Genomic DNA, 21,722 nt, shown 5'->3' with positions numbered 1-21,722 from the left:
TATATATATGAGTTTACCTTTCTTTGAACAGCAGCATGGCAGATGCCCTCTCTCTGGATGTTATTTTCTCCCCCTTTCTAGGCAGACTACTGTCCTTCCCTACCTTAAGAAAATCATGCCTTAGCATTACACAAACACAATTAACTGTTTGAAAATTTATTTATAGTTATGGCGTATTGCTGTGGGAACTGCTTACAGGAGAGGTTCCTTACCGTGGCATTGATGGTCTTGCTGTGGCTTACGGCGTTGCTGTCAATAAGCTTACTTTGCCCATTCCATCCACCTGTCCTGAACCATTTGCTAAACTAATGAAAGGTACTTGTGCTGCTTATTAAGACAGCTGATATAAGATTGCTTGCATGTTCTCTATAATATATGCGACTCTTAATGTCAGTGTTTCATTTGGTATTAGGCTAATTTCTATTCAGAGGCAGAAAACATTTTTCCATTCCACTGAAGTCCTGTCCTAAATATACTTTAATATACTTGGCTCTGGTATATTAAATCTGTGGTTCGTTTTTTTAAAAGTTGCATTCATCTTTGGAAGTACTAGCCTGCTTATTGATTCAATCAGTTATGTTCTACATTTCTTCCCAAATAAGCTCAGAACGGCATTGAAGCCTCACAGCAACATGAGATGTAGCTTCAGTTAAAATAGTGTGAACCATCTGAATGTTACTTTGTGTTCCACCCAAGTTCCTTGAGTGGGGATTTGAATGGGTTTCCAGGACAATAGCCAGTATATTATGTTTGGTCTTAAAGGAAATCAAAATACCTTATCATTGAAGTGATAAAACTAGACGGAACACCAATCACACCCTTTATCAGAATTTCACTCCTTTCATCATTCCAAATAACTAAAAAGTGGCATTAAAATCATTCCTTAGAACAAGTCACATGAGGGGGAGAAAATGGAATTTTTGTTTTTTTAAAAAGCAAGAGCCTTGGCAGGACATGGGTACATGGACTCTCATAATTCCCATTGCACACAGCACATGAGCTAATACTAATTACTATTACTAATTTACTTTATATCGTGACTTTCTGGACATGTGTTGGACGTACCTATGATCTGTTTGTCTTTCTGCTATCCCTTTTTTTAAAGTGAAAGGATCACAGGCATTTTGAAGATAATGGTTATAACACTCCATGCACATACACATACATCCAAGTCATATGCTTCAGGTGTAATACTCCACTCCTAGGTTTATACATGACTACTTCTTGGAAACTGTTTCTCCACTACAGTTTGTACTAGAACACATCAAGCAAGTTCTCTGTTGATTTTTATTAAATGTTCTTAGAGCTGAATCTGCATGAGAGAAAAAATATATTATGACGTGTAGTAAAGCATTTCTGCAAGGTGGACTTAGAGTCAATTGGTCTTATTCTTCTGACAAATGTAATTGGTGAATTTCAGAGTGCTGGGCACAAGATCCCCATATCCGACCATCATTTACTATGATTCTTGAGCAGCTGACTGCCATTGAGGGGGCTGTACAGACTGAGATGCCTCAAGAATCTTTCCATTCTATGCAAGATGACTGGAAACTGGAAATCCAGCAGATATTTGATGAACTGAGAACCAAGGAAAAAGTGAGTGAATTTTAAAGTACATTGAGATTGTGGGACTATACTTGTTTCAATAAAGTTTGAATAAACATTGGGGCAGTGGGGGGAATAGCTCAGAAATTAAAAAGCTGAGTTTGTCAAGTGGAAAGTCAACAGCCCGGGTTCGAGCCCTGAGCGCCATGCGATGGGGCAAACTCCTTTTATATGCCCCAGCTCTGCCAATCTAGCAGTTTGAAAGCATGCAGATAAATAGGTACCACTTCAACAGTAAGGTTACTGCATTCTGTATTTTCATGCTGGCCACATGATGATGGAAACATGTCTCATACAACGCAGGTTCCCTCTGCAGAAAATGGGAGATGGGCGCCATCCCCTTGAGCCAGTCATGACTGGATAGGGACAACTTTTAAACTTTTTTCGGGGGGAAAATTGGAGCTCTTTAGCTTTTGTTCATTCTCATTTACTATCATGATATTTAGTTCTTAAGACTGGCTGCCATTTTTGTTGTTATTAGTATCATTTTTAAAAAAGTTCCTTTTCAGAACAAATAGTTTGAGTAGTTCTTTAAATGTTTTGGAGTTCCGGTATGTTTTATTATGTTAATATTTGGATTATTTTTAACTCTGAGCATCTTATTCTAATTATGATGCTAATAGCTAGAGCCTGTTCTTAAATGTGGTGGTTGTAAAAAATCACTGATTTTTACTTTTTTCTCATTAAGAGTTGATTGAGGTAAGCAATTTTTGGACCCAGTGGGCATGTTTGAAGTGGTCTGCCAACATAGCTGCCATTAAACTTTCATATGCATGCAAGACAGAGTCTTGGTAGCCAGTTGCCTTTTTTTTTTTCAGATGACAGAGTTGGCCATCAATTCCCTCAAGCCTCCTGTGATACTTCTTACCTCACTGTTTGCATTTGTCCTTTTTCTAAGTAAATACGTTTGGCTCATTTCCAAATAGTGAATTGAGAATGCCTAGAATTTTAAGAATTAAACATCGGTCTTTCAGGCAGATGGGGGCCCCAGATTTATTATTATAATTGTGATAGTGCTGGAGTTTGATGCTTAAAACTTACTTGGTGTTGTGGTTTGCCAGATCCCAGGAAACAATCAATGTTATTTGTTTGTTTGTTTGTTTGTTTGTTTAATTTATTTGCCGCCTATCTCACTGTGGGGCTATTCTAGGAGGCTTACAATAATAAAAACAAGAAAACAAAAGGAGTGTAAATAGAACTAAAATAACAGAGCAATAAAGTAAACAATGAAAAGAAAAACACAAGAAGACTATATCAGTGTGATAACCAAACAGATGGATGGGTGGAGAAAAGAGAACAAGAGACAGAGGGGGAGTCTGCCATCAGTCCAGCAGTTGCATCCAGTGTGGAACTTCTCATTTGGTCCCCTAGGCTAACCAGCAGATACAACTCTTCAGGCTTTTACAGGATAGGAGGGTGGGGATAGATCTCACCTTGGAGGATAGGATGTTCTAAAGGGTGGCCGCTACAGTAGAGAAAGGCTTTTTCTGGATCTTCATAGTTGGAGTTCATTGACAGGATAGCATCCAAAGTAGGCCCTCTCTGCTGGCACGATTAGGATGGGCTTGTCCTAGTAGTTCATCAGGTGCGATTCATCAGGTAGCCTGGATCTATGCCATTAAGGATCAACCAACACCAACATAGTTATCCTTAGGGAAAACACTTGCAGCAAGAAGTATGAAGCTTGTATAAAGGAATTGTTAATAGTCTCTAGAAATTGGTTTTGAATTCTGCATAATGAACAATAAAAATATCGTGCTCGTTGTCCCTCTGACTTTATAACATACATAAAATGAACCAGGTTATATAGTCTTCATTTACATGTCTTAATAGAAAAATCTCCATGCTTGTCAGTTTAACTGAATCTTCTTGTCCACATTTAAATTTCACAGGCAGGAGTTGGTACCCTTGGGGACTGCAACGTCTGTTACATTTTAATTAACTGGTACCTTACTGAAAATTAATATTTCTTTCTTAAATCCTCCAACAGCAGAATTATGCTAAAATAATAACATACTGTAGATACTGTCTTTGTAATCTCTTACAGAAGTTAGCAAGAAACCCAAATGATGGGGGGGAACCGTACTGATTAATAACAATAATGTGATAAAAAAGCAAAGATAACAGGTGCCTTGAGTGCAATCCCAAAACATCTGGAACATCACTTGAACACAATCCTGCCATTAGCCATGGTCACGTGATCCCCACTGACTTTTTCCCTGCTAGTTTCCCAGGCTTCCCCAAGGACTTGTGGGAAAATATCAGTCTTTATCCATCTTCAGTATCCTATATATATATCATCACTCCCTCTATGGAAATTCCAGCAAGCTTTCTTTGTTTTCCTAGATCTATAAGCATCGACTGTTTCCTGCAGTGATAATGGTACAGCCAGATACACAGTTTGTTCTTGCAAACACTTCAGTTGTTTCCCTCCGATCTTCAGTTCTAAAAAGCTTAGCCAGATTCTTTCCAAACAGAATATTGGCTGCTTCCAATTATCCATAGTTATGTTTTACTGTGGGGGTTCTCCTCTTTAGATAATTGCCAAATAATGTCACTATGGATGTACCTATTTATTTAGTTAATAAATATATAGGACCTCCTATCTCATATACATGACTCTGGGCAGCTAGCAGTTAAAACAAAATGAACACAGACTAAAAACACAACCAATGATTAATGACATAAATAGCACAAACAGCCGAAAACATCAGCCAAGAATAATTTAATAGGTCACAGTCAATATAACTTAAAATCAGGCTCCCTGCATTATTAAGGTTCTGGGATTGATGGCAAAGCCAAGTTTTTAATGCCTTGTGAAAAGCCAGCAGGGTCAAGGCAAATCTGATGTGGGGTTGGGTGGGAATGATATTTTAAAGGGTGGGTGCCATGGCAGAAAAGACCCCCACCCCGGGTCTCGCTATATATAGTGCACTCTCATAGAAAAGGACCCAGAACAAGCGTCTCCTGCCAGGTCCAGTGGGATGCGTAAACACCACCTGGGGCCATCTTGCCCCTGCTTGTTCGTCATGAGGCAGAAGACAGTGTTCTAACTGCTACTTCCATTACAATTGTTAGGAGCTGAGATCAAGAGAAGAAGAATTAACAAGAGCTGCTCTTCATCAGAAATCTCAAGAAGAGTTGCTGAAACGGCGAGAACAGCAGCTCGCAGAACGGGAGATTGACGTATTGGAACGTGAATTAAATATATTGATATTCCAGTTAAATCAAGAGAAGCCTAATGTTAAGAAGAGAAAAGGGAAATTTAAAAGAAGTCGATTAAAACTTAAAGATGGGAACAGAATTAGTCTGCCTTCAGGTTTGTTCCTTTTTCCTGCTCTTGTCTTGAGCAGGTTTATTTAAGGCAAGTAATGCATTTCCAGTGTTGGATTCAGTTGCTGACAATTTCGGAAATTGTCATATTAAAGCCAGTAGCATCATCTCAGGTAGATGCTCAGAGGGGTACTTTCTTCGATGAAGATTCAAGTGAGGAGATGCTTCATGAAGTGGTGTGGGCCATTCATTTCTAGAAGCAGAACCAACCGATGGTCATGCTTTGCTTTGCCCTGCTTACAGTTCCTTTTCAGCACAGCTTTTCTACAGAAGACGCACCATTTGCCTTTTTCTGTATATTACTGTCATATGCAGAAACCATGGGTTTGGCAAATGACATGTGACTTTTCTGGCTTTGGCAAGGAACAGAAAAGTCAAGAAGAAGCTTCAGTATTAGATAAAATGCCAGGTTGAAGCAATTGATGTTGTGCCTTTGCTTAGACCAAAAGAATCACATCATCTCCATGGCATAATGTCAAAGTGAATCTACGTTGCCTTGTATAAACCTGGTTTCATAATCTCAAATCCCCAAATGGGACACTATTAAGTGTGTGCAAGAAATTAGTAAATTCCGAAGTGATTAAGAAGTGTTGCTCATTCCAGGTAGAGTTCTGATCTACTTCTTAGTTCTAAAAACTTCATGAAGACAGAAAGCTTATTTGTCACTAGAGTGAGAATAATTGCTTTGAAGTATGGCCCCACACATGCATTTCTATGAATTTCAATGCTTCGGACCCCTTTGAGATCTCTAAAAGGCAACTCCTATTAGTTGGATAAATTGGTTCCAAGTCTTTTTTTTCTTTCGTGCACCTAATTGCAATTTAGAAAACATCATGAAAGAACATACAGTAAATTCATATTTCAATGTGGCTGATTAAATTAGAATTGCTTCTTTTTGATGGCATTGATATCACTTATAAATAATACTTTATAACAAGGTGCTATTATGTTTTTAATTAGAAAAAAGAAAGAGATGGGTTAAATAACTTCCTGCTTTACACCTATTATGCTTTACATTATATTAGGTGTCTAATTAAGAAAAGTTTTAATTATACTCCTTTATTCATGTGATGTTTCTTAGCTTATATAATTTTTATTGTAGCTTTTAAAAAAGAAGATAAGTATATTTGAAATTAATACAAAGTAAGGAAGAAAAAAGAAAAGAAATAAATCAAAGAAAAAGGTAAAGAAAAAAAAATTGAGGAAAAATTGAAACGACAGAAAAAAAAATTCTGCAGCATTTACTGTACATCCATATGGTGTTTCTGTTGGCACTTCTGTGTCCTTAGTCTTGCTTGTCAACAACATCATTTCAATAACCTGTGCTATTTATCTGTTGTGGCTTGTCTTTGTCAGAATTGTTGCTATACCATTAATTATCTGTTATTTACCTTTCGTACACAATGCATTTTCATAACAAACAGACTGGTTTGAGAGTTGCTGGTGCTGCTATGAGCTGTTTATGAGTGTTGTTCCTATTAGATGTTTGCTATTCTGCTTGTAAGAATCTGTTTCCATTCAAATCCTAAATGCTTCTCTGGCATAGCGGAACTAACTACTGAAGAAAGTCAGTTCTCTATGGTATACACTTCGAAAATCGCATGCCAATCTCTAGTCAAATAGGAAATTTCTTGGATAAACAATCTGCCTCTTAAAATAGTTAAGAGTAGCCTTGGGCGTCTGGCCCAAGGTCACCTAGAAGGCTCTATGCCTAAGGCAGGACTAGAACTGGTTTCTGGTTTCTTAACCATTGCATCAAATTGGCTCTCCTTAAAAGAATTTATAAGTTAATGTGGTCTTTAGGCTCTTATTAGTAAAGGAGTTTTCTTAGGAATGTGCTAAAATTCAACATTCTATGTGCATCACTTTAATACAATGCAGCCAGATAGTCTGTTATTGAAATTTTATTTTGAAACATTTCAACTTAACCTGTCCTTTTTATTGTAACAGATTTTCAGCATAAAATCACGGTGCAAGCTTCTCCAAATATAGATAAGCGCAGAAGTTTACAAAGTAATAGTTCTAGTCCACCAAGTAGTCCTCCAATAATTCCTCGCCTTCGAGCTATACAACGTAAGTCTAAAAAATGAGTATTTCTATCCTGTTGCTCTTGATACATTTTACAACGTTTTTTTAATCACTCTGAAAAATATTTCATATTGTTAAGTATAATCTTTAACTTGTTTGACTAGAAAAAACTGGATTGACCACATTGTGACCTATTCCTGCAAAAAAAATGTATTGGGTAATATCACAGAAAGATTAAAACAAACAAGAAAAATGGTGATTATTGATTAATTTCAATAATTCTACAAATGTGTAATAATAAGGTAAATGCTTGTGCTGATACAACCATTAATTGTGATCTGAAGCTGAGTTAAACTATCACAGTGATAATTGAATTTCAAACTAAATTAATTCTGTTTTCCTTTCATCTTTCATCTGATCATCACTCCTGTCCTCCCCTCACACCCACAAACCAAGAGACAACAATTGAACTGGCTGCTTAATCAGATATAGCACTTTGGATAAATTGGGAGAAGAGTGTAGACTTTCACGCTCCCTTAATCATCCCTAAGGTTTACTTTTACATAAGTCTTACAGAGTCAATTCATGCAAGTTCTTTTGCCTTGTGGAAAATATAGTCTCTGATTAATATAAAAGTTTGGATGTACATTGTGTACGTTGTAACTTGTCTCAGGAAAACATGGCAAATAATAGTAGCACACAAGAAGACTGAGTAACATGATAAGCTATTAACATGAGGAAAATGAGGAAAAATTAGAATTCAGTTCTTTTTCTTTTTTTCTTAAATAGGGCCTTTCCCCATTGCTGAATTAAGGTATTTCCACTCGAGTTGACACAAAACTATTCAAGCTGCTCTCTATGCCCATCCCATCCTGACTCTACCATCTGTTCTGACTGTCTGCCAAATAGTGCTATCTTGATTTTGCCTGTTCACCACTTGATAGGCAAAGTGATTAGGTAATTCCTGTGTCCTCCTGTTTCTGCATGCCAGTAGCAAGTGGAAAAAACAGCCATTAAATATAGCATGACCTGACCTGTCTTCTTCAGGCTTCTTCTCATGCCCATTCTTCTACACCTTGTTTTGTTGTAGCCCAAGTATAATAAATTGTTTTAAACTGGGGGTTGTGACAGAAGAAGAATAACAACAATTTTACTTTGGGTTTATTTCTTCGTTCCCTCCTGTCCTTTCCTTTACGTTTTGTTCAGGAGGCAATAGGGAAGAGGATTCATTCACCATTCTGCTGCTTTCTTAATACATTATTGCACTAAACCAGTCATGGCTGTATCATTAAACCACATAACATTACTGCCAACTGAGCATTACTGGGTCAGACTCTTTAGGGAATCCACAGAGAATGGCAACAGATATGATATAACCAGGGAGACAAAGCATAATGGCCACATCAACCTGAAATGTTCAACAAATACCTACTAGTGCTAATCACCTGATAGTATTTTCAGTGTAATAGACAGCAAAGCACAATAGAATGTGCACACTTCACAGTTGTAGTTGGATACAATCAGCTTAAGGGGAAACATTACTTTACATCCATACAGCTGGGTGTAAAATAAATCTCACTCACAGGCCGGGCATTTTAAAAAAAGGAAATGTTTAGGGACAGGACAGAAAAAATGATCTTGCCACTCATGTTTTTGCTGGAGTTGGATGCAAATGGGGAAAGGACTGAAAGGGTGGACCTCTGGTCTCAGTGACCAACCCAGGTTGGATACTGCAACGTTATTGTGGGACATGTATTCATTTGTGCAAGGAGTGAAAATATAAATCTATCTTTGTATGGGTGAGGTTGTGGATATATGTAATTTCATCCTTCACCAGAGACTTTGGACCCAAATAGAAGTGAGGTTCCAGGAAGGAATTTATGAATGTTACACAAGACTCTTCGACCAAGAGGACATTGTCAAAGGCAGGGATTGCTGCAATTTACTCATTTCATCTACCAGCTCTGCTGATACCAGTATATTTGCACATGTGTAACTGGGCACACAATTATAGCTGTTAATTGTTGAGGTGGAAAATTTAAAATTGCTTACTTACACAGTTTGTGCCTTGCATTTCTGTAGTATAAACAAGTGTCTTGTTGGATCAAGACATGGTCCATCAGTCAAGCATTTTGTTTCCAAAATTGGCAAGCCAGAAGTTTCCTCAATTTCACAGTCAGGGGTAAATAAAGCCATGTGTTTTCCCTCAGCAGAAATGATTTCTGCTGATAGAATTGGAGAGAATGATTGCTGTTCCCTTGCAACTTTTCACATTTGCTCAAACCCTCCTCCAGAAGATTGCTAAACCCCCAGAACAGATATTTGAGGCGTAGCAGGCTAAAGAGGGCAAGAAGAGGAAGAAATATTATTGTGTGAATAGACATGCTGATGTAACATTAAACCACTCCGAAGGATATATAACTGTCAAAAGTCTTGTTGACCATTCTTAGCATCTTGAACTTTGAACTGTATTGATTCCAAATGTGGACTTTCCATGTTATTTTAATTAGGAAGAGTTAATTGACTGGGTTTGACAATTCACAAAAGAGAACTGCACACTTTCCAGTTTCTATAATTAACAGGATTCCAGATGTGCACTGGCAAAGTGAGATCATTATGCATAAGCATAACTGAATTGTGCCCGGAGAATTTGAAATGCTGCTTACATGTTAATTTTTAATTTTTTAAAAATTCTACATTTGCTTTTAGAAGGGCTGGGGGGAAATGTGAACAGTGTATGGAACTTGTCCTTTCCAGCGAAGGAAAAGAAGGGAGTGTTACATTCAGTTTAAATCTCAGTATTTTCCCATTGCATTCAATCATTAATGCTGGTTAATTATTCAGTATGTTCTGTTTGAAGATAATAAATTGTCACTCCTGTTTCGCAGCACTGAAAGAGGATATTGTCTGTCAGTTTTTCAACCTGGATGTCTTGCAAACAAAAGATTATTTTCTTCACTTTGAACACCATTTTCTTAATCCTTTGTTCCCATTATCTTCTATTAACTTGCTTCAGAGTTAACAGATAAAGTTGAAGGAGAGATCTTCCCTACATTAAAACGTGTGTACTCATTTGGGTAAAGCTGAAGCCATTTTTTACCCATGCAGCATATTTTCTCCCCTGCTTTGCAATCATACATATAGTGGATATACAACTACAGGTATCTTTTCTTATCTTTACCAAGACTCTTTTTGTATAGATGGAAATTTCAAGAGAGGTCACATTCATCTTTAACAAAACAATTTTAAAAAATGCAAAATTAATGAATTTTTGATACTAGTTCCATACTTTTTATTAAGGGTTATGTAAGACAGCTTTAAAAACTTAATTGAAAAATACATTTTAAAAAAGAAAAAATAATTATGAACTGTAGATTGCCCCCTAAAAGAAGAAAAAAAGAAATTCTAATGAAACTTACTTCATCCCCAGCAAGTACTATATATTGAACATTAACTGCATCTTTATTCCTTACCTCACCCATTTTCTATAAACTCATGTTTAAATCTCTAAACAGAGGAGATAAAGTTCTCCTTAATCTGCAAAGATAATTTTTTTAACAAAAATAGCTAATAGCATATATATTCTCCATAGTCGAAGTCTCCCTCTTCTGTCTCTTAACAATTAAACATTGAAAAAAGAGAATTAAAAACTATTAAATATTACCAGAAATAATAACCCCTTAGATGTCAAAAACAATAATAAACATATTACAAACTAGTCCATTACATTGTTAAACATTTCCAAAAGAAAAACAATCTAAACAACCATTAAGACATTGCCAGAAATAGCAACTTGTTATTTAATCATCATTAAACAAACTGGTTTCATAATTTTTTCCTTTTTCCTCCTGGGCTTCTTAAGTCCCCTAAATAAACGTCTAACTCCTGTTTTCTTCTATATTCTTTTGTCTCTTCTCTCAAAATTCTTATCTTTATCCAAATCCACTTGCAATTTCAAGAAGTAGCTCCAGTAAATTTCTTACATTTCAATTTAAAAGGGTAATAGTCATTCTCAGTTTGAAGCTCCAATAAATAGAACTCAGTTTATTAAAATTATATTATTTTTTAAATTAGATTGGGCTCTCAGTTTCTTTCTTTGCGAGACCATGAAGTGGGCAAAATAAATTACTGAGTTGCTTCTTTGACTAAGCAAATAAGAATGCAAGTTTCACTCTCATCCCAATCAGATTCAGTTCAAAAGAAAAACTACTTATCAGAATTGCTTGAAAAGTCTCAGAAATGCACATGCCCTTAGGTAAATTCAAGCCATCTTCTGCATTTAGATTGTTCCCGGAACTCCTAGAATTTGCAAATTTGAAAAGATCTTAGGATACACTATCATACGGTTTTTCCCCTTCTTCATTTGCTTCCTGTGGAAGGAGTCTTTGTGTCTTAGTCACTGGGACCCAACATAGATAATCTCAGATGAATAGCAAGTACTATTAGATGCCCTGAGGCAATGATGATAGCACTTTTTCTAGAAATACCACACTTATTGAAAAGTCATGCCCAACAATTGGGGAACCATCAGAACCAGGGGCATGTATTACAGAGGTTCCTTAGAGAAAGGGGAACTTTATATTCACAAAGTACTTCCCTTGATTTTTTTGGGGGGGGGGCAATATCCCCATTTACCATAGTCCGTCCAGCCCATTCTAGAGTGTCCTAAAAACTTTACTGTTTTCAGGAGTGTGTGGGAAGTATAAATTCATTTTTGTGTGCTCTCTGTACTTACAGGTGTTAAGTTACAATCCAGACTATTTTAAAAAATGCAGTAATATATAAATTTGTCATTCTCACAATCATGAACGGGCTGTCATTGTTATCTTCTTGCTGTCTTCAGAACTGTTTCCATTTCTGTGCAATATAATAGGAGTTGTATAGTAATGCCAAATTCTTTTTTGTGTGTGTGTATAAATGGTTAAACTGGTTCAAATCAAATAAATGCCTACGGCATGCTGCCCAGATTGGATAAGTGCTACAAAATCATCAGTGGGGATTTCACACTATTAAACAGCAATTAAACTATTGAGGGAAGTATAACTCAATAACAATTAAAGTGTTGAGGGAAGTATTACAAATCATAGGATTGAGTTAATTAAAGATGGTTCCCCAAGAACTTATATATTCATTTATTTGTACTAGCTATATCTGGCCTTTACTCCAGGAGTTTCAAGGCAGCATACAGTGTCCTCCATCTTTCATTTTTCTTACTACAATCCTGTGGAATAAGATGGACTTAGACAGGGTGATTGGTCCTAATCACCCAGTGAATTTTTAGGACTTAGAAAAAAGACTAGATCCTCAATTTCCTCAGTCCTAGACCTGCGTGATAATACTGTATACAGGTAGTCCCCGATTTACAGCCATTTGTTTAGAGCAGGGGTCGCCAATCTTTTGGACCTCAGGAACCACCAAACTCATAATTTTAAATCCCGTGGACCAGAGACCCTGGGAAAATCCCCAAAAAAGTCTGCAGGAAAATCTGCCACCCCGTTTTCCTACCAATCGATTGTTCTTTATTTGGGATGGCAGGATACAGTCTCCAGCTCTGTTCTGGGGAGTGGGGGGAGAGACTTTTGGCTTCATGCAAGGAAAGCAGCAGAAGTCTTTCTTTCTCTCCTCCAAACTCCACCAGAAATGAGTCTTTGTGAGACTTGTCATGCCAGCACAGCCTCTTGGAGCAGGATGCCTTGCAGAGTCCCAAAGACTCATTTCTGGCGGAGTTTGGGGGAGAGAAAGGAAGACTTTTGCTGCTTTCCTTACATGCAGCCAAACGCAGAAGAAGAAAGAAGCGGAAAGAAGCAGCCCGGTGTCCAGGCCAGGCACGTGGGGCAAGTTCTCCCCCTGTCCTTTCCCCCCTCCCCTCACTTTCTTGTGTTGTGCGCAATGCAAGTGACACAAGCCTTGTGTTTCTGCGGGCCACGTGTTCCCATGCAGCCTTGTGTTCCCATGCAGCCTGGATTAATTGCTTTGGGGGTGACATTTCTCTGTGGACCCCCAAGATTTTCTCACGGACCACTAGTGGTCCCTGGCCCACTGGTTGGCGACCACTGGTTTAGAGACCATTCAAAGTTACAACAGCACTAAAAAAAGGGACACAACTGTTTTACACACTTAAGACCATTGCAGCATCCTGGTGGTTACACGATCAAAATTTGAGCACTTGGCACCTGGCTTGTATTTATTATAGTTGCACTGCCCCAGGGTCACATGACCACCATTCGTAACCTTCCCAGCTGGCTTCTGACAAACAAAGTCAATGGGGGAAGCCAGATTTGCTTAAGGAACGCATGATTCACTTAACAACTGCAATGATTCACTGTTATTAGAAAGGTCGTTAAAACGGGGCAAAACTCACTTATCGCTTGTCAATGGAAATTTGGGGCTCGATGGTGGTTATAAGTCAACTTTAGGGCTCAGTGGTGTTTATAAGTAATCGTTCATATGCTGTTCTCTGCCAGGCTTTGTTGAGCCATTCCTAGCATGCAATCATTGGGTTCTGCTATTTAAGGAAAAAAAATTGAAACTGGTATTGATTTACTATCAAGCCAAAGTACCACCGGGTGGATTCATGTATATTCTCTAATTGTTTCTTCAGTGATCTCCAAAACTGACTCAAGTACAGCTAATGGGCAAAGAAACAGTATATATGTATACCAGCAAGATGTAGATATCACAAGTGAATATGAACTTCCCTGTGGGGTTCAGACAAAAGGCAAGCCAATATTCACTAATACAAGGTGTTGGTTGGTTGAATTTCTTAGCTAAATTTGTATAAAGTGATACGCTGAATACTTATGCAGCGATTTCAGATTAACAGAAATATTATATTTGCATATTAAGTCTTGACTTTTCTCATAGAAGACACTATTTCAATTATATCTAACGAAAGTATTTAAAAATAGTAGCTTATCTGAATTTATCTAAAAATAAAGAAAAATTAAAAGCATGAAAAAATCACTATCTGTTGATTGACTTTCTTTTCTTACCCTCTTACCTTGGTAGATTCATTCTTTGCCTGTTTCATTTGATCATCTTCTTACCTGCACTTTGGAAGGGAAAATTGTCTCTACGGTGGTACTGTAATGCAAATCTTAGGGTAGATGCCGAATTATTGTTGAGATCTTTTCTCTTTTTCCAGTAACCTCAGATGAGAGCAACCAAACATGGGGAAGGAGCACAGCTTATCACCAGGAAGAATTTGAAGAGGTGAAAAGAAGCTTTAAAAAGAAAGGTTGTACTTGGGGACCAAACTCAGTTCAAACAAAAGACCGTTCCGACTGCAAAGAGAGGTATGGTTGATGAGCACCATGAGAATAGACAATACAGTGTGTCTATGAAAAATTACTAGATATTGTGCTTCTTAGGAAATTGAATGGTATGTAGATTGATGGGAGACAATGAAAACTCACATAACTGTGAAGACACTGAAATAAATAGAGCTGCATGAATGGACAAGTCAAAAGTACAATTGCACATGCTGGATTGAATATTCATGAGTTCTTTGTGACAAAATATGCAGATTCAATAAGGGAATGTATTGAATTGAAAATTTGAGGACTGAGACTTAAACCTAATCTCTTTCTCAGCTTTGTATCCCAAAGACTTAAGATCATCCCCTACAAAATGGAGCAAAACAGATGCGGCAGAGATTTAGGGACAGAGTATATCAAAGTCCTCTACTTTCTTTTTAGCTCAGGAGAGAGAATCTTGGCTAGAGAAAGTAAGACAACTTAGATCTTGACGTTCAGAGTCTATTGTGAGCTTGCACAAGTCTCTGCTTGTTCACAGACTATCCAGTTCCCATTGCTAGAGGAATCTGTCTTTACGTGCGGTTCTAGGGCATGGGCAGCAGACTTGAAATATTAGTAGTAGGGGAGAGGAATGTGCAGAGTTCCTTGTTCTTAGAAGTGTTCTGGGAGCATGTTATTTCACACACCATATTCAGTAACGAAGGAAGCTAGTGGGGACCTCTGTGCTTCCTTCCATGGGAGTAATAGACATAAAAAGCAATAATTGTGTTGTTGCAATTTATATCGGAAAAATTGGAGGTGGGATAGAGACCTGGGTGTTTTTTTTAAACACCCCTACTTCTTACTAAATGCAAACATGAATTACTAGCACAAAATTACAGGATGAGAAGAGTTAATTATCTAAGGCTGTCCCACAGTAGTTTGCTTTTTCTGGATAAAGTTATTGTTAGAAGAAGTTGAGAACTATCAATTACATTAAAGACCTGCAGCTTAGCTACTAACTATGATTTTGAAAAAGAAATAAGATTATCCTTATTATATTTTCTTACAAGTTAGGAAAAATATGTTCACACTTCAGATAATACAAGTGATAGGAGTTTCTAAACAAACTTTGCATTGGAGAAAAAATTAACACATATTAACACATATCCTAAATTAACACATATTGGAAAAATATGGTGGACTTATAGTCAGCCTATGACTTACATAATTAGTCCAATGTAGCAAAGGCTCAATATATTCTGCTGTGCAGGAAAAACACAGTTGCATTCTTCATTTTATTTATTATGTCTTTAGAATCATATTTGTATAAAAAAGAGTAATTAAGATTTCCTCTGATTTCAGAATAAGACCTCTCTCAGATGGTGGTAGTCCTTGGTCATCACTTTTGATGAAGAATCATAAAGATGTCGCATTAGCTTCTTTGTTCATGGACCAAGGTAGGGTGTTGAAATATAGTTGTTTTCAGGCCCTAAAAGAGAAGAGCACTCCAATGCTTAGGGGGCCATAAGCTATAAATCATACCTTCTAAATAGCAGTGGCCTGATTTTTTAGTGAGTTACCAAAATCCCTGTCCACTACATAAATTTTGGCAGCAAATATTTGTAAATATTTTGTTTAAATATTTCGTTTATTTATATGTACCTTTAATGTATCAAAGATATATATCCTTTTTAAAATTTGATCCTACTCATTTTTCCATTTGATCCTGCCTACTTTTTATGGACTTGGTGTCTTTTTGAATACAGAGTTCACTGTGGTACATAACATTGAAATACAGTTTTCGGATCTGGGAACCCTACCCCTATGTTAGACTTGACTGTTTTGAAACCGAACATCAAGATTTCATATATACTGAAAATGTTTATCAGGGCAGGGGATGTATGGACTTGAATTCCCCAGTACTAATTGCATTACTATCCTGACCAATTTTACAAATGAAGAAACTCTAAAGTCCTCTTATGCTGATTCATGAGGATTATATCCAGTGGTAGCCTTCTGCTAGTGGAACTGACAGTGGTGGATCAAATTCCCACCCACTTCCACAGTGCCCCAATTCTGTGCTGGAGGATTGGGGGATTTCTTTAGAGCAGATGCAGAAGGCATCAGAGAAATATTGGGAAGTTCTAGTTCTATCAAAAGAATTCGCTCAATGTAGGATTTAGATCTATTCCATAATTATTAAATATGCCTTCTCTTCCCTAAAATATATTTGATATTTATAAGACTAATTGCAGACAATATTTTATCTTGTCATGTGCTCTCAGCAGTAAATTCAGATCCAGGTAGCCATATACAGAATCTGAGGTCCTTCTAATGGAACAGTTGAAAATAAACCTATACACACTGAATTCTTTTGGACACAAAAGTCATGTCAGATAATTGTTTAGATGTTTTATTCAATTGACATTCATAAAAATGGAGGGGGATTGGATATAGGAGAAACAGTGTTGTTTCACAGCAAAGAAAAAAAAATTCTGAAAAACACAGAATCTAAAAAAACCTACCAGTGTGGTTTTTATGTTATTATCTTGCTTGATTTTCACTAATCAGGAATTTTGTATTACTGTGAGATACAATAAACTATTCTTTTTATTTAAGAAGTACATCCTGATTGTACCATTATCATGTTATCTATAATTTCATATTGGTCATTTCAAAATATTTTAACTTTTGAATATAATATATAAACACATCAATAAATTTTGCATTTGTACAGAACAGAAACTTTCCCCTGAAGGCCTTGATCCTAAGCGACCAAAGCAGTTAAAATTGCCAAATCAAGCTTATATTGATCTACCTCTTTGGAAGGATGACCAAGAACTACATTCTGCAGAACAGGACAGCCTTGATCGAAATTCTGCAAATAGCACTCCACAAATGACCCCAACAAACAGTATCAGCAGAACGTTACAGAAGAAGAAAACGGACACTGTATTGTATGGTTGTGCTGTCCTTCTAGCCTCTATAGCTATAGGTTTAGATATTAGGGAGCCAAACAGATTGCAAAGTGGGGATGAGATGTTGCCTAAGGAGGAAAAGAAGAAACGCGACAGCCTGTTTCAGCGAGCATCGAAGTTTCGGAGAAGTGCAAGCCCTGTGAGATTGCAGCCTAAGAGAGAGGAGGCCTGTGTCCCTTCATCATCTCCAGGTGCAAGTACGGTGAACCTCCTGTCCATATCTTCCATTTCTACTAAATGCCTTCTTCAATCTGACAATGAGGATGCAACTCTGAACACAGCGCCTGGCAATGAAGATGTTCCCACTGAACCTTTTTTGCCTGGAAGTCAGACAGGCAAACAAGAACAATTAGACAAAGTCGATCGGACTGTCCGTCCTGATTTGCCATCTCCCAGTCTTCCTTTGAAGCAAGAACTTCAATGTGCAGCCAGTGCCATTTCTTCGAACGTCAAAGTGTGGGGTCATAGGCGGAGCAGGTCAGATGGAAATGCGTGTCATTCCATAAGTGAGTAAAATGATATTTGTGGGGGGTGGGAGAGAGAGAGAGATGGTTCAGTTTGATGAATAACTCAAACAATATTGTAGTTCATAAGCATCAGACAGAAAAGAAACAGTGGGAAATACTGGGACTGAAAAATAGCTGATGTACTCATGTTTTGACTTCAATATTTCATGGTAGAAATTTAAGAATTGTGGTGGCACAGTGGCTAGAAGGCAGTATTGCAGGCTAATTCTGCTGACTGCTGGCTGCCAGCAGTTCGGCAATTCAATTCTCACCAGCTGAGGGTTGGCTCAAGTTGACTTCCATCCTTCCAAGGTCAGTAAAATGGGGGCCCAGATTGTTGAGGGCAATATACTGACTCTAAATCACTTAGAGAGGGCTGTAAAGTACTGTGAAGAGGAAGTCTAAGTGTTATTGGTGTTGCTATTAATATACCAGTTGATTAGAAAGACTTCAGTCTCTAAATTTCAATGTGTGTTGTCTCAGAGAAGACAAGCGGGGAGGGGGAAGCACAGTGTGGGATGGGGGGTGGACCTCTTTAGAATGGTTCAGTATCGCGCTACTTCTTGTCGTGGAATTAAATGTTCGTGCTGACTAATATATATGTTATTTTTCTACTGTAGCAGCACTGTAACTCTGCTTTACATTTCTCTTCAATTTCTTTCTTTTCCGCTCAGCTAATGGAATTTGTAATGAAACTCTTGGGAATCTACACGCATCTGCTACGCCACAAACAAACTTTCAAAATGACCTTTCACCAGGGAAGCAAGAAATTGTCAATATTATTCCAAGACCTCGACCTTCTTCTTTAAGAAGCAGATTGGATCCCTGGCTGGCTATTTCTCAAAATATAAAGCCAACCCCTTTTGAAATGGGTAATTTAGAGGCTGACAGAGATTCAAAGGCTGAGTCACTGACTGATACCAAGGAAAGAACTAAATTCCACATGCCCTCTTTATTGGATATGGATGTGGAAGGTCAGAATAGTGACTGTACGGTACCTTTGTGTAGGATGAAGAGTAAAGCAGGTCGGCCATCAATTTATGAACTGGAGAGAGAATTCTTGTCTTAAGTGCCTTGGAATTTTTAGCCTGTTTTACGAATAAACTTTTATGCTGCTCTTTTCTAAACATGATTAGTAGAATTTGATATTACGCTAGATAGATGAAATATTACAGGCAATGAACACTCTGTAAGCCCATATGTAGTTTAACTGATTCTACCATCACTATCCTGAATGAGTACACATATGTGGATGTCAATAAAGTTTTTCACAATTTTGATTTTTCATTCTTTTTTGCCAAATGACCAGCTGCTTTATTTAATTATTTTCCCATTAACCATTTGAACTGCAATATATTAAAATGCCATTGCACTGAAAATATGTTTTTCTACAGAGAGAACTCCAGTCTGAACTGTGGTTTTCTTGAGACACATTTGTAAAATGGAATATTACCTTTAATACTACAACAGTTGCCAATTACATTTGGCCAATATATATATATATATACATTGGAAATGGCACAGTTCAACTTTAACATGTCAAACAGTCAAAATGAACGTTACATTAATTTTAACAAACCAGTATCATATAAAAGCAATAATTTTCATAACTGAAATATATTTTGGCTAGGCAACTTTCCAAGACAGTAATTTGATTAAAAGTATTTATGGTTTTTCATGTAAGTTCCTCATATCTATGACTGAAGAATGCTTTGGTTTGCTTGTGTCAGTTTGTCTGGTTTGCATATTTTTATAGTGAAAGGCATAAAATTTGAATCATAGTCTATGAAGTACTTCTGACCGTAGTTATGGGGAAAAGATGGGGAGGAAATTTTTTATGCTAATTTCGCTAAACTGAGTTCTCCAGAGTCAAATTTCAACTCTTGCAATTTCCAGGCAGTGTGACCAAACTCAGTTGGAGGACACCAAGCTGATTTACTATAACAAAAAGCTATCGAAAGGATTTTAGTTATTAAAAAGGCTTCTAGGGAAAGCATGTTTACTATAGCTGGCTTTTCCTATTCTGTCTCTGGGCTTTCAAAGGTCTTATGAAGCTGGCTTTTTGTCCTGTGTCAAAATAGAACTTTTAATTATAATACAATTTTAATTTATCTATTGATAGAAGTTCATGTGGAATTTTAATTTATCTACTGATAGAAGTTCATGGACATTTTGATTTAAAATTTAGTTTGATCAATTACGTGCTACTGTATGCATTTTAGATGAGCTCTGGAATGCATTTTAAGATAGGAAGCATTATTCAAATATATAACTTTTGAATGACACATTGCTCTTTTGTGCCATTCTGATGGATTTGCCAATGTTGCAGAAATTAATTAACATGGAATGTTAATGTCTAACATAAAATGAGTGTCTAACATAGAATAAAAACTCAGTAAAAAAAACAACAACCAGTAACAACAATAATAAATGCACATACGGGGCAGCTGCAAACCACAACAGTCACAAATAACATCCTGTGTAGTAGGCATCAATCACTTTCTTCCTGTTGGAGACCTTTTCTCCTCTGTAAAAGTTTCAAAAGCATCTGAGCATTGCACAGGTGAGAGTGGGGGGAGAGAGATGATCAGGAAATGAGATGCGGGAGAAGATGAAGCAGCTGCTTCAGGTGCCAGATTGGGGGGATGATTCCAGAGTTTAGAAAATCATGCCTGCTGCTGGCATGTATGGATTGTTTGCTTTAGATGCCCAGAGCTGGTGTGGTGCTGTCCTGAAAGAAAGGCGTAAGAGGCATAATAGGTGGTGACCCTTTGAGAGCTGTGTGCAATGAAATGTCACTTTAATGTATGCCGATTAGTGTACATCCAAAGTGACAATGAAGTTTTACTAAGTCTAAGAGCAGAGATAATAAGAGAATATGAGCAGGAGTTGCAGTAAGTGGGAGGCGAGACTATATTTCACCTTCTGTTTCCGATGCTCCAAAACCCATTTGAAGACGAGGCAGCCAACCGCTCAGAGATAGTGGAGATGCTAGTCAGAAACAGTTCAAGTCTTCAGATGCTGGTATCTTCCCTTACACCAGGGGTGTCAAACTTGATTCGGTTAATGGCCGCATCAGGGTTGTGTTTGACCTAAGTGGGCCGTGGTGTGGGGGTGTGCCTGGGGGGGGAGCATGGACGGGGCCAGGAGTGGGATTCTACCGGTTCGGACTGGTTCTATGGAACCGGTTGTTATGATTCTGTGCAGTTTAGAGCAGTGATCCCCAACCTTTTTGATGCTGCGGCCCGGTACCGCATCAACTGGGCGCCGCGGCCCGGTATCGGCATCAACTGGGCGCCGCCATCTTCCGGAAGCACTTTTTCATCAAAAGATGGCGGCGCCAGCGCCGGTGAGCTTTTTCGGTAGAAATGGCTTTCTACCCGGAAAAGCTCACCGAGCGCTGAGCCGCCATCTTTTGATGAAAAAGTGCTTCTGGTGAGCTTTCTACCCGAAAAGCTCACCGGAAGCACTTTTACCAAAAAAGGTGGCGGCGCCCAGCAACCAGCGGCCCGGTAAGACTTGTTCCGCGGACCGGTACCGGTCCGTGGACCGGCGGTTGGGGACCCTGGTTTAGAGAACCAGCAAATTGTGTTCTTGGCTAGCCCCACCCCTCCCCACCCATCAGTCCTTATCATGCATGCGCAACATTGCATGCATACCCTACATCACTGATTGCGTTCTCCCCCACCCAGTCACTCGTTAAGGTATTTCTTTTTTCCCCCTCCCAACGATCAGATGTTCCGATGACCAGCTGTGCCAGGATCCCCCTCGCTGTCTTACTGCTTTGCCCAAAAGGCAAAAGGGTGCGTGGGAGGAGTGCTGCGCGCCCCTCCGAGCTCCGTTTTTTGCTTTCCTGAGCCCCAGGGAAGCCTGGGAGCAAAAACACCCCCTAGGAGGCTTCCCAGAGGCCCAGGAGGCAAAAAATGGGGGGGAGGGTTGCTGAAACGCCACGCCCATCCACTCACATGGCCATGTGCACCTAGCCACACCCACCTAGCATGCCCACAGAACCGGTTGTTGAAAAAATTGAATCC

General features: G+C 38.2%; 1 protein-coding gene across 2 annotated transcripts in view; it reads left to right on the top strand.

Annotated features, from left to right (window-relative positions):
• The window catches only part of MAP3K21 (mitogen-activated protein kinase kinase kinase 21), a 47,362-nt gene extending 28,394 nt beyond the window's left edge, over window positions 1-18,968 (top strand). Inside the window, exons 3-11 of one of the 2 annotated variants that reach the window (XM_026669440.2) lie at window positions 167-315; window positions 1,421-1,596; window positions 4,684-4,924; window positions 6,889-7,011; window positions 13,568-13,684; window positions 14,111-14,261; window positions 15,567-15,661; window positions 16,942-17,688; window positions 18,363-18,968. In XM_026669440.2, coding sequence (XP_026525225.2) covers window positions 167-315; window positions 1,421-1,596; window positions 4,684-4,924; window positions 6,889-7,011; window positions 13,568-13,684; window positions 14,111-14,261; window positions 15,567-15,661; window positions 16,942-17,688; window positions 18,363-18,757 — 2,194 coding nt within the window. In that variant the 3' untranslated portion in view covers window positions 18,758-18,968. The remainder of the gene's footprint in view (window positions 1-166; window positions 316-1,420; window positions 1,597-4,683; window positions 4,925-6,888; window positions 7,012-13,567; window positions 13,685-14,110; window positions 14,262-15,566; window positions 15,662-16,941; window positions 17,689-18,362) is intronic. The other variant, XM_026669441.2, reaches the window with a different exon arrangement.
• The last annotated feature ends 2,754 nt before the right edge of the window (window positions 18,969-21,722 follow it).

The sequence above is a fragment of the Notechis scutatus genome, chromosome 1 (assembly GCF_049901735.1).
Source record: "Notechis scutatus isolate UNSWTSFEM ecotype Mainland chromosome 1, rNotScu1.2, whole genome shotgun sequence".
Classification (NCBI taxonomy): domain Eukaryota; kingdom Metazoa; phylum Chordata; class Lepidosauria; order Squamata; family Elapidae; genus Notechis; species Notechis scutatus.
This window is presented reverse-complemented; position numbering and strand designations above follow the sequence as displayed.